The following is a 14,187-nucleotide window of genomic DNA, read 5'->3' as shown; positions in this document are numbered from 1 at the left end:
AATTGGAATAATAAATTGTACTTTGCATACTAAAGTTTATTCTTATATTTTCTATTGTATGAGATAATTTATAAGCATTCAAAAATTGGTTTCCCATCTCAGCCTAAATATTTTGATGTGTTCTTGTGAGGTATAGATGTCATACATATGGAATACTTCAAATGTAAATGTCAACCATGGATCAAATTTTCTGATGTGGTTTAGAATTGATAGTCTTAGTAATATTATTTTGCAAATTTTGTGCTTATTTTAAATATTTAAATAATACCAACAAATTAATTTACACTATTCCGTATCTAATTACAATAAGACACTTTGAAAACTGCTTATATAGATTACTATTAATCTCATATCTTATGTCAGTAAATATTTTATGAATAATCACTGAACTGTTGTTTAAAATATAAAGATTCTTACTCATGTTTTAATAGGTAAGTATTCCAGATGCATTGTCTTTATAAGTCAGCATCTGGTAGCAATCCAAAGCTTTGTATACGTGAGAGGTTCCTTAAGTGCTTTTTGAATTAAATTCTTATAGCAATGAAGAGTGGTGACTTAAAGGTGAGGAAGCGAAGTCCCTAATTTGTCTTTTTCTGTAAAAAGCTGAAGGGAGTAAGAATATGTATTCTTCTTCTCAACCCTGGCATGCCCCTTCAGTGCTAACCTGCTTTGTTTCTCCTTCCTCTGAAATCTTGCTGTCATTTCTCCAAGAAACACTCAACCAGGGTCTTCCTGATTGTAAGGAGCACCCAAGAAAATCCATGCCCTTTCTCAGTAGCTCCCTCATGGTCTAGTGTTAAATTATACTTTTACTAAATAGAAGTCAGCATATTTATAATTGTGCAAATCCAGGAGAATGCTGATATTTAAGGAAAATTTTTGAATGTTTAACCCAAAATTGGGGCTACCTTTTACTTCTTTCTATTTAAAATATAGTAGAACTTGGTAAGTTTGATTTTTTTTTTTTTTGAACGAGTTTTTTGTGGTTGCTTATTCACCCCCTCACCACAACCACCACCAAAGTCTCTATCAGAAACCAATAACACCCCTTTCCTGCTGAGGACATCCATAGGTACAGATTTAAGGCCTTAAAATTCAATTTATGGAAGTATAAAATCATTGTCAATAAGTGACACATATTTTCTGATTTTGCAGTAGATTACAAAGACAGAAAAAATTAGCCACTTTGTAGGTAAGGTGAAGGGAGTTTTCTGGTTCTAGTTGTAACAACTGACAGAGTTCTTTAAAGGTTGGTTAATATTAGGGCTAAGGACATCTGGCTGGCTCATTCAGTAAAGCATGGGACTCTTAATATCTGGGTGTCATGAGTTTGAGCCCCACATTGGGTGTAAAGATGACTTGAAAATAAATAAATTTTACAAATTTTTTTGAAAATGGAAGAGACACTCCCAATATTTCCAATCACATTAAAAAAAATTATATATATATATATATATATATATATATATATATATATGCTAACAAGCTTGACTCTTATTCTTTTTTAAAAACTCTCCTACTTCATGTATGCCAAACAAGAAAACACATCTCAGTCTTACCTATTTTTGGAGTTAACTAATATATTGTTTATAAGTCTCAAGCATGCCAATAAGTCTTGGCATATGCAAGGACAGACTTTGTAATCCAGAGTATAGTTTATTTCATGGCAATAAGAAATAGGATTGCAAATTGGAAACTGAAGGCACGTAGCATGTATTATGATTTTTAGCCTTTCTCTATTTTCCCCAAAATTCTTTTTGTAATATGTATGTAAAAGTCATAATGTTTTAATAATAAATTGTTTAATCTTTATCTTGATTTGACCATAGTTCATCAGATATTGTTTAAAAGAGAGGCCTGGCAATATAAACTGACCAATTTGCATGAAAGTAATGATAATAGCATTTATTAAGAGTCTTATAATTAGAAAACTTATTAATCTTTATGAAAAATATCACTCACCAAATGGTTGGCATGTCTTTTACAACCGTTTTATTAAAGAGTTGCTTTGAGTGAATTTGTTTAAATGAAATTGTTTCCATTTGTTTCTGAATTATTTTATTATTAAAGATTAAAGCAGTTGCTAAAAATAATTTGAAATTATTTGTTTTAAAAGTTACAGCTATATTTTATTTATTTTAAATTTCTATCCTTATTTAATACATTCTAAAATGTGATTGCTGTATTTCTGCCTTCTAAGACTAAGGTATTTTTTAAACATATGCCCTGTTTCAATACTGGATACCTATGTACACACTTAAACATTGGATTCTAACAATGTATACATGACTGAGATCATGTTAAGAACTTATTTTAATATGGTATTATGTGTATAAATTTAATATGCTAGAAGTATTGAAACTGAAATAATATAACTTAAGAGTAAAATGTATTGCCTCTTTTAAATATCTACTTTGTAGATAGATTATTTTATTATGTATAATCTATACAGTTACTTAGATACATGTATACACCTAATACAGGCTTGGGTCTTCAGGTAAGCATAGCCATTATTAACTATATAGTATAACTGAATGGTCTTAGTTATATTGACTATATTCTTTAAGGGGACTGATTTGGGGGGAAACATATATGTGTGTATATGTATGCATATATATATACAAAGAATATGCTAAGAGACTAGATCTTAATTGTTCCCACCACAAACAAGAAATGATAATTATATATGATGTGATAGAGATGATAACTAATGCTATGGTGGTAATTATATTGCATTATATAAATGTATCAAATCAGCACATTGTACACATTAACCTTACAGAAGGTTAAAAACAGTTGTATCTCAATAAAAGAAAATATAGGGGCACCTGGGTGGCACAGTTGGTTAAGCGTCTGATTCTTGATTTCGGCTCAGGTCATAATCACAGAGTCGTGAGATTGAGCCCCACATCAGGCACTGTGCTCAGTGAGGAGTCTGCTTGAGATTCTCTCTCGCCTTCTCTCTGCCCTTCCCCCCGCCAACATACACACACATGTGCTTTCTCTCTCTCTCTAAAAAATAAATAAATTTTTTAAAAAGTGTTCTTCAAAAAAAAAAAGTATGTTAATATACTAAAGATGGCTCAGTTATACTATAGTTTTATAGTACATATTACAGTTTATATATATTTGAAAGTTCTGCATTTGTCAGGTCTGATATGTTATCTCACAAGCCTAATTAATGTATTTAAAATGTAGTAATATTTTTATGATGTCCCCTAAATTGATAGTCTGCACATCTTAATGCATCTTGTCTGTTTAACAGAACAAAACACTAAGTTTATGGACTTGAAGCTAAAGAAGCTCCTAGAAGCTCAGCCACAGGTGTCAAATTCACTCTCCAGTGCTGCACAGAAAGCCCTAACTGAGAGCTCAGAGCAAGATATTAAGGTAAACCTCAGCTGAAATATTTGACTCTGTATCTGTGTATTCTAGTTTGCACTGGCACTTTATAATCCTAAAATCAATCTTACAAATTCTTCATGTTAAGATTAAGATATAAATTTTTTTATCGACTAGCTACTCAATTTAGTATCAATATAGTAATCAGTATTCATATACTGTTTTCCAGAGAAATTACTACTTTAAATTGATGTGTTGGTGAAAGTAGAAACTATTCTTGACTTCTATATACGTTAATATTTTACTAGGAAGAACATTGCTAAGAGAACTCCAGCATTTTTTTCTGTCATCCTCAACATTTGACCTGTTTAGGTGAACTAGAATTAATGTTAATACATGAAGATGGTATGTGGTTGTATATAGAGATACTTGCCAGTAATTTTTGCCAATATAAATCTTAACTTGTGCAAGAGTTTAGCCAAAATGCCACATGAGATTATTTTGATTTACGCTATTTATATTATCCCCCACGAAGCCATCCATCTCCCTTTTCCTCACATGGCATCATAAATATTTCTGTAGCTTTAGGGCACTTCTAGTGCTGTATAACTTTTCACCCACCTGCGGACGATGGGGACTGCCCTGCTGACTGAAAGGATTTCCTTCCTCTGACACAGAGATGCTTTGAAGTCCCAAAACAATGACTTTCCTTGGTTTTCCCTTATACTGTTGGTTTCTATAAATTGGTGATGAAAGTGTGTGGCATCACCAGAGGACTTTTGGTCTCTGACTTTGAACAAAAGGAAGCCTGGATCAGGTCTGATTTTTTTGCGTTCAATTTAGCTTTCTGCAGTGGATTTAATGCAGAATGACGCTGGCCTAAGAATAATACAATGGATTGAAAGGGCTAACTGAATTAGTGGGTTTAGAGGAATACATTTGTAAAGTGGCAGAAGTCCCTAGTCATAAAAACGTTTCTTAAGATGGGATTTGCTGGCTAATCGCACTGATATTTTAGCATGTTGCCAAGCCTCAAAAAATTTAGCTGTGTTTGTTTATTTTGATAAAGACTGGAGTTTTAAACTATTGGGCAATTATTATAATGATAACAGTAAGAATACACACTTTTCTTAAATAAATAAAAGCCGAAATTGTTCCTGTCCTAGCTACAGAGCTAGCATACTATAAGCATGATCCCAATAATAAAGATATTCTATAACTTCAAAAATGAAACAGGTAATTTTATTCTTAAGGTTTAATTGTCTAAATAGATCAAATTGGTTTGGCATTCTAAAAAAAGCTCTTATGTAGTGATTTTTAAAGTTACTTCAACAAAAGGTGTGCTTTAAACAGCTTGTCCTTGTGTGAATCTTTTTAGTTAAGAATTTTTAAATGGTGCTTATAAAGAACATATAGAGTCCATCTGTTCTCTTGAAGCTTTCAGCATTGATTTGGGGTTTTATTTTTTTAATAAAATGCAGTTTACACGTTTATAAATGAGGCATTCTGTGTTTGTGGAAAAGGATAAACTGTTACCTTCCCTTGAGGATTCTGTATCCCAGGCCTCCTTGAGGCTAGAGAATAGGCCATTGGAGGACTCCCTCATTACTGATTGTCTCAATGCAGAGGAAGGGCAAAGTCTTGGTAGCTTTTGATAACCAGTTTCAGCATTCAGCAGGCTTAGCTATTAGTCATGCATCTTAGCCTTTCCCTATTTACTTTCAAAACACTTAATAAAAATAATAAAAGATTAGGTATAAAATGAAATATTTGTTTGGTACACAGCACCTCGGTATCTGCAGCTTCCACACATCGCAGTAGTTCAGTCTTCTGGGATATTTCTTGTTGATAGAACCATTTGAATTTGTTACCAGTATTAACATAGGAAGCTCTGGAAAAGATAATTGTAGTTTCCTTAGCTGTAAAGGGCTTACTTACAAATCTGGCTTTGGAAAGTTATAGCTGATGAAATGCAGTTCAGTGGGGTAGTATTATAATCCTACCTTTTAGCCTTCATCCAGCATTAGTGGTTTATCTCAATGGGCATAAAATTAGAAACTAGTTCTTCTTGTCATACAAGTCTGTGGGACCGTACAAACTGAGGGGGCAGAATAGTGGGGGAACAGGCAGAAACAACATGGCTTTTAAATGATAGATATCACTGGGAGAAGAAGACACAGGGGTTTACAGTGTCTAATGAATCAAAGTTGTCAAGAGTGATCCTCTGTCTGAACTATGTCTCCCAAAGTTTGGGTTCCAGGGAACAGAACTTGTAGTTGAACTATTTAGAGAGGTCTTTAAGATACTTTTTCTTTCAAAAAGTTTCTGATTTGTCATTATCTCAAATCAGTAGAAGTTGTTTTACTAATATGTAATTTCATGTTTATATGATCTAGACTGTCTTACTGTGTTTTACTTTTAGAATGGCACAGAAGATCTCCGGACTGAGCGATTACAAAAAGCAACAGAACGATTTAGAAATCCTGTTGTGTTCAGCAAGGATTCTACAGTCAGAAAAACTCAACTTCAGTCTTTCAGTCAATATGTTGAGAATAGACCAGGTAGGAATGCTTTTAAAAATATTTTCCCATCTTATGATTTAATAGAATCTAGCTTTGTATATGTATATATATATATATATATATATATATATATATATATATATATACTTTTATATATTTATATATATACTTACATATATAAATATAAGCTGATAATGTAAATCCACATTTCAGTACACAAATATCAAGCTTTATAATAATTTTACATGTCTTTCCCCCCCCTTTTTTTTAAGAGATGAAAAGGCAGAGATCAATACAGGAAGATACAAAGAAAGGAAATGAGGAGAAGGCAGCGATAACTGAAACTCAGAGGAAGCCATCAGAAGATGAAGTGCTTAATGTATATTAATTTTTTGTGTGGTTTCATGATTGCTGATAATACCAAACTGTATGTGGAAATAGTGCCTTTATTTGTTAAAATGAGATGTTAGGTTTTTTAAGATGTCAATCTCCAGTGCATTCAAAGCAGAGTGAGAGGGGTGCACTGTTGAATTAGTCTGCAGTGTGGTGATAATTGTCAGATAAAAAAAATGAATTTTTCAGAGTTCCACAGCCCCAGCTTCCTTGAGACATTTCCATCAGGGCACTTCCCATAAAGAGATTCCAGTATTGATCTACCAGGAGGATTTTAATTATTACAATAGCAGATACCGCAGAGCTGCAGTTAGAGGGAAAAGTCACATGAGACCTGCTAGAATTTCTCAGCCAACCCATTTTGTTGGCTTGGGTTAATGGGTGTTCAACCTTTCCATTATCCAGATCAGCCGTGAATTACTAGCTGAATGATGTTTGCATTAATATAATATATATGGTAATTTCTTCACTTAATTAACGGGGAGGTTCAGCTCAGTAGGGGTATGGGCTGATCATGTGTAAAATTGATTTGTGAGGGAAATATTTGATAGACCGCAGGGAGAAAGCTGCTTTTGATGGACAGCTGCGGGACAGAAGCAGGAAGAACAAGTTTTAACTTGAATTTTTGTCAGGAAGCATAGCTCTCTGTGGCGGTGCTACTTTTTTATTATCTATAGTTTGTGTAAATACTTTCATTGTTTTTACTGTTAAAATAGTCTTTGTTGGATTTTTAAATCCTCGTAAGTGCACTCAGAATTACAAACAACAAACTAGGGTTCTAAAAACTTCTCATTTTTAAGTTGTACTAAGGTTTTAGTATATAGAACAGCTTATTGATCTATCATGATGGAATATTTTATATAATTTCTAAGTTTCAGAATACTTCAGTGTACTTTATACTCACACTAAAGAAATAGTTTTTCTGGGACTCCTGGGTGGCTCAGTTGGTTAAAGCAGCTGCCTTCGGCTCAGGTCATGATCCCAGCGTCCTGGGATCGAGTCCCACATCGAGCTCCTTGCTCAGCAGGGAGCCTGCTTCTCCCTCTGCCTCTGCCTGCCATTCTGTCTGCCTGTGCTCCCTCTCTCCCCCCCTTCTCTGATAAATAAATAAAAAATCTTAAAAAAAAAAAAAAAGAAATAGTTTTTCTGTATGTACTAAAATAGTAAAATATAATAGTAAAAAAAAAATCTTTTTTACTATTTTTAGGTGAGCCAGTCAGTTAAAAATAATGAAGTTTATGTTTTGCTTATCAACTTTGCTTTCTTATATCTTTCTTACTCCTGTTGTCTTGGCAGACTGCTATGTTTGTTTTGTCCCTTTGACGGGAATGAAAAAAGTCCTTTTTGAAAATGCTCTGCTAGGTACAAAAAGCATTCAGCAGGTTATTCCAGATTTTTAAATTACCATTAACATATTTTTTTAAAGATTTTTTATTTATTTATTTGACAGAGAGAGATCACAAGTAGGCAGAGAGGCAGGCAGAGAGAGAGGAGGAAGCAGGCTCCCCGCTGAGCAGAGAGCCCGATATGGGACTCGATCCCAGGACTCTGAGATCATGACCTGAGCCGAAGGCAGCGGCTTAACCCACTGAGCCACCCAGGCGCCCCCCATTAACATATTCTGTTACAATTTTTTTGTTATACTTCATATCAAGATGGGAGAATATCCATTTTTATGAATCTTTTAAAAATACAGTAACTTATTTGATATGCTATCCTGAGCAACTCTCAGTTTTATAATTTTGTAAAATACATTTTAGCTTTAAGTTTGTCAAGTACCATAAATCAATTTAATAATAAGCTGGTATAAACTGAGTTCATTTATGAATTTACTAGTTCCAAAGGTATATAAGTTACACATGTGGTTAGATGTGTTTATTGATCATGAGACTTCCAAAATATGCTCATAATTCTTGATTTTGTTTCTTGTTTAAGGAGTACCGAAAGATAATTCCTCATGGCTTCTTAGAGACTAATGTGCTTCTAGATAGGAAAAGGATTTGATAGAAGAGATTGTTCACATTTGTTTCTCTGAGTACATAATGTTGTAAGTGCTGATGTTAGTAATGGTGATGGTGAGAGTAATCACTCAAGCATTTCTTCAGTATTCCTCAGCTACTTAGGAAACTTAGCTCTAAAACAGGTATTCCAAAGGGAGCTATAATTAACCCACTTATAACTATTTCGTAAATAATAATCGTGCCCCCTAATGATTAAAATGTTTAATATGAAAGTAAAAATTAAGACTGTACTGGTACATTGTAATAGAACTGCTACTTCAAATAAAACTTCCAAGGATAATTTTTTAAGCACAGATGATTGTAAAAAGTAAAATTTCAAGTTGAAATCTAAGTTTGGTTAGATGGAAGATTAACCAAATCAGTGTACTAGTCGCATTAGATCTTATGTAGCAAGGTTTGAAACCACCTGTCAAGTTAGAATTCGCAGCTACAATAATTAGTGATACGTCAACAGAATGACATTTTCAAGTACAGGAGCCAGCTGGAGGAAAAACTGGAGATACTAGAAACTTCTCTTTTATCGCTTTTAAAAAGTATTTTAAATAGTATATTTACTATAAAATCAAGAAATGTGTCTCTTTAATTTTGTGCTTTTGTAAGAACAAATCTGGGTTGTTTTTGTGTGTGTGTGTGTGTTTTTCCAGTAGATACTTTAAGAATCATTTCCTTAGTAAAGCTCCATTTTTTTATATTGCACATTTGAATGAAAGTGTCACTGATATTTGTTTTGACAGTCACCAAGGGGAAAATTATCTTCTATTCTTGTCCATGCTTAAATAACTCTGACTTTACTCCGGGAGAATTTTTTTCCTCAGTGCTAACTTTTTAAATATGGCAAATCTGGTTGTTGAATTATAATATGAAACAGCTGAGATTTTCTCTATTTACAAAAGTTTTGCTATACATAATGTATATGAAAATTTTTTGAATCACGGGGAATTGCTTTTTCATACTAAGGGTGATACTAACAGTGTATTTGGTTCTCTAGGTAAGTGCTTTACTAAGTGTTTGTAGAAAGGAAAAATGCAACTTACAAGTGATTTTTTTTTTTCCTTCCTGTTTGTTCTCGTTAACAGAAAGGGTTCAAAGACACCAGTCAGTATGTTGTAGGAGAATTGGCAGCACTAGAGAATGAGCAAAAGCAAATTGACACCCGTGCCGCGCTGGTGGAGAAGCGCCTTCGCTATCTCATGGACACAGGTACGGTGCCCAATTACACTGTAAACAGTTTTGGCAAATTGAGCGTTCACAAACTCTTATAGAGTTTTGGAAGTGTGAATCTTTGAAGCCTGAATGTTCAGCAGAACTGCCTTGAAAATAAAAAGGCTGTGATTTGCAGCCACCTCTCTGGGCCCTGGTGATAAGAGTGCCTTCATGGGAAGTGATAACTCGCCCTGATACCGTGTGAGCCAGCACCATTGAACAGTGTGCTCATCCATGCAGAGTTGGAATACACATCTGTGCCTCATTGATATGCCACTGCTTAAAAAAAAAAGTAAGATCTTCACTGTTCTACTGATTCATTGGGAAAAAAAAAGATTTGGCCAGCTAAAGCCATGTACTGCATGAAACAGAGCACTATGCATAGGGGACGGCTCCATGGACTAGATCACTGAAATTTGAGAATACTATCTGGTTACTGATGCTCCACAGTTTTTTTTTTTTTTTTCCTCCAAGAGAACAGGTTTTTAAAAGTCTGTAATAGTTTGTGTCACAGTTGCATTTGAAAGGATTAAGGTATATAGGAAGGTTTATAAAAATGGGTTGGAACAGCAAGTTAGCTCCTAACCAGAGGGTAGATTGGCATTTAATGCTGATTGCCAATAGTGATTGTACAGATCTGAGTGCACAGTGAGCTACTGGAAAAAAGCAGTGTATGTGTATGTGTATATTTTAAAGTGATATATATATTTATGTATTTATTAAAAATGCTGCTCCTATAAAAGGGGTAAAAATGAGAAATATACCCAAATTATTCATACCAAATTAAAAGTAAATTATATTAAGAAAAAAAATCTCAAAATGTAGGAGTGGAAAATTCATTCCTTTAATTAGTTGCTCTAATTTTATTGGCTGTATTAAAGTTAGATTAGTAAAATAGTAAAGTAGGTTAGTAAATTAGTAATAGTAGATTAGAATTCTTTCCTAACTTTTTCTTCTATATTACCAAAAATATATTTACAATAAAAGAACTCCTCCAAAAATAAGCATTTATATGGGACATTTGAAAATGCCTACATTAGTGAAATCAGAACATATTAGAACAGGAAGAGACCTTTGGCTTTATCTGGCCCAGTGGGTTTCAAACTGTTCTGTGGAGCCCTAAAGCTTCTTCAGAGGCATCTTGGGGCTGCCAGGACAATAAGAGAGCAGAAAGCAGACAGGCATCTGGATTTCCTACCTTACTTCAAACAGAGCAGCTCTGAGTTTATTTATTTGAAATAGCAGGCTTCTTGGAAGAGTTCATTTAAAGAAAAGGTTCTGCTTAAAATCTAAAACCAAAGAAAACACCCCAATTTATTTTTTGAGAACTATTGCTTAGTCTTCTTATTGTGCAGAAGAGACAGAGTTACAGGGAAAGCTCAAGGTCACACAGATCACTGGACTAGAATTCAAGCCACCAGAACTCTCTCATACAGGATCTTTCCCACTATACTAGATTACCTAGAACATGTTTATTGTTGTCCTTACAATTTACATGTACCCTCAGTCTTACACATTTGTGTAGATTCAGTAAGTATCCCGTAAACCAGTATATTGTTTCATATTTGTATTTTCCCTTTGTTTTCTAGGGGTTTTTGAAAATGTTCATTGTGTTAGCTATATAAAGAAATGTAAATACCAAGTAGTGTAACTTCTATATACAATTTTAAATTACTACCTTTAAATATTTTGAGGAGGCTAATTTCTTTTAAACACATTTTTTCAATACCCTTTCCTCATTGTGTTAGATAAATGAGATGTTACTATACAAGGAACCTTGTGCCACTAGGAAAAAAGCTGGAAGTTTGGTTTCCTCCCTTTTTTCATACTTGGAGCATGAATTATTGAAGATTTTAACCAAAACAGACTCAAGATCTCCTTTTCATCCCATGTAATACTGGTGAAGATTTGAAGTGGCCCCATTCCACCTACAGATGATTTATATTCAAAAAGACAGTCATGGACTACAGATTGATTCTAGACTGCCTTTGGGGCTTGATTTTCTTTACTGCGTAAGACAGAATCTGATCTGCACTGGGTCAGCTACTGCTGATTCAGACTAAAATTGACTTAGTTCTTCAACTTGGTACGCTCCAGCAATTATCCTGGACTGTATTGAACTTCCTCCAGACCAAATAATTATTTCTCAAGATTTGCCTAAAGCCTCGTTTGCATCTGAAATAAGAGGGTGTTAGAAAAAGAAAGCATATATTCATCCTTTTCCTTTTTGGGGTTCCAGTGCTTCCAACTTTTCATTTAGAGTAGTTAGTACTTTCTTTCCTGATGTATTAGAGTTTTCTATGCAGTTTCTGAATCTCAGCCTCAGAATTAAGCAGAGCAGATTGCATCCATATTCCTTCTGTGGTGAAACTGAGGCTCAGATAAGGAAATGACTCATTTAAAAAAGCATAAGTAGTAATGGCTGAGTTAGGGGTTGAACTTAAGTTTTGGGGTTTTCTAGCTCTTGAGTCAGTCCTTTTTTTCCCAGCATATGTTCTTTACAGAGCAAAACATACTTTATCTGCTTTCAGTTTTTATATACTTCTAGATAGTGACTGTATACAAATTTCTTTATTGATTTGAAACTCACATATCACAAAGTTAACCATTTTAAAGTGTACAATTCAGTAGCATTTAGTACATTCACAAGGTTACACAATCACCACCATTTCCAGAGGTTTTCATCACGCTAAATAGAAAGTCTATACTCATTAAGCAATAATTTCCCATTTTCTCCTCTTATAATCCCCTGGAAATCTCCAATCTCCTTTCTGTCTCTAGGAATTTGCTTTATTCTAGATATCTCATGTACATGAAATCAAACTACTTATCCTTTTGTGTCTAGCTTCTCTCACTTTATATAAAGTTCTCAAGGCTCATCCATATTTTAGCAAGTGCCACTACTTCATTCCTTTTTATGGTTGAATAATATTCCATTTATGTATATAACCACATTTTGTTTATTCATTCATCCATTGGTGGACATTTGGGTTGTTTCCACCTTCTGGCTACTATGAATGTTGTGTACAAGCATTTCTTTGAATCCTTATTTTTCGGTTCTTTGAGGTATATACCTAGGATTGGACTTGCTGGGTCATATGTTAACTCTCTTAACTTTTTGATGAAATGTACTCAATTTTAAATGGGTTGCAAAGCTTATTTAGAAGTTCATTTTGCAGAATTGAGAATACATTTTCCAGAAGAAGCACTGTTTTTTGTTTGTTGATTGGTTGTTTTTCAGTAGGCTCCATGCCCAATGTGGGGCCTGAACTCATGACCCTGAGATTGAGAGTCATATAGTTTACTGATAGAGCCAGCCAGGCACCTCCAAAAGAAGCACTGTTATTAGCATCCACAGGCCAGACAAACCCACAAAAACTTATTAATTTAAAATATCACTAGAATAACGCTAATAGTTGTTCTAGGCCTCAGTCCTCAATTCCCAGAGCTTAAGCATCTCTGAGTTTTAAGTATTAACCCCTTTAGCACTGAAACTCTTGCATCTTGTTGGGGAGGAAGGTGGAACCTGGATAGTGCCCTAGACCACTGGGCATTTTTCCTGGCATGTTAAGAGAAGGCTCTAACAGGAAAGTAACAAAGGAATATAGTAGCCTCAGTGGATCCTGCAGCAAGATGATGAAATGCCAGGGATGAGAATGGCAGTGGCAGAAAAAGGGCTTGAGATCCCAACATCCATTTTAGGGGAAGGGTGTCATTGGCAGAGACAGAACAGCTGTGGGGTTCTTTCTGAAACAAGTAAAATCCTAAACTAGTCTAATACTAAATAACACTGTGTGTGTGTGTGTGTGTGTGTGTGTGTGTGTGTGTGTGTTTTCTGCCATCCTACTTTGTAAAATCCTTATGCACATACTAGAGAACTTTTTCCCCTCATCTCTCTATTTTTTTATAATTGCTGCAAGTTTCTGTAATTTCTGAGGAGGAACTTTTAAATATCTGGCACTTAAAGTTTGGAATGACTTATTTCTTTGGGAACAGTTAGTCTTATTAGTTAGAAACATGTGCATTCCAAGTCAACATTTTGTATGTAAGCATGGCACTTTTTTTAGACTATCCACTACAAAAACCTAACTGACCACCTAAAAATTTTAAATATACTTAGGGAGAATAAGAATTAAAGAGATAAAAGGAATGACTTTTCTACAGATTCCTTAGAATATTTTTTTACCTTATCCCTTGAGGAACAAAATGTAGCATTAAAGCTTCTTTAAATCAGGAAATTGGACCCACAGAAAAATAAAAATAAAGTTTTTAAGTTGTTACTGGGAATTTTCTCCTTTGAATCTCCAGAATTATCCATTATCTTTACCTAAAGATTACAATATTTATTGCATGCCTCACTATGTCTGACACTATGGAAAACGCTTTCCGTGCATTACTTCCTTGTTTCTCACAATGGCCTTATGAGATAGGTTCCATTAATAGGCAAGACTATTAATAATCACATTTTTCAGTAAGGAAACTGAGGTCCAGAGAAAGACCCAGTTCATACAGTTCTCAAGTGGTAAAATCAGGAATCAAACCCAGTCTAATGGCTTTGGAGCCCAAATTCCAGACATGACATGGTTCCTGCTTCCCCTTTCTTTTTCTTAGAAGTGAACATCTGATTTTCCTGTGATCTTATTACTAATTCTCTGAACTCTCTTATCACCATTTTCTGACTTATAATTAGTAACTCAGAAGAAACA

At 34.2% G+C, this 14,187-nt stretch overlaps 1 protein-coding gene and 1 long non-coding RNA gene across 21 annotated transcripts in view; one reads left to right on the top strand and one right to left on the bottom strand.

Moving 5' to 3' along the window:
- The window catches only part of LOC309872503, an 857,896-nt gene that overhangs the window by 272,755 nt on the left and 570,954 nt on the right, over positions 1-14,187 (bottom strand). The gene's annotated exons all lie outside the window — the stretch shown is intronic.
- The window catches only part of EHBP1 (EH domain binding protein 1), a 348,209-nt gene that overhangs the window by 295,645 nt on the left and 38,377 nt on the right, over positions 1-14,187 (top strand). For all 20 annotated transcript variants that reach the window (XM_082746615.1, XM_082746623.1, XM_082746631.1 and 17 more), the window contains 4 exons: positions 3,266-3,390; positions 5,765-5,903; positions 6,137-6,243; positions 9,355-9,478. In XM_082746615.1, the coding sequence (XP_082602741.1) occupies positions 3,266-3,390; positions 5,765-5,903; positions 6,137-6,243; positions 9,355-9,478 (495 nt within the window). The remainder of the gene's footprint in view (positions 1-3,265; positions 3,391-5,764; positions 5,904-6,136; positions 6,244-9,354; positions 9,479-14,187) is intronic.

Source organism: Mustela nivalis, assembly GCF_964662115.1.
Source record: "Mustela nivalis genome assembly, chromosome: 8".
NCBI lineage: Eukaryota > Metazoa > Chordata > Mammalia > Carnivora > Mustelidae > Mustela > Mustela nivalis.
Note: the sequence above shows the minus strand (reverse complement) of the source record. Positions and strands in the feature narration are given on the sequence as shown.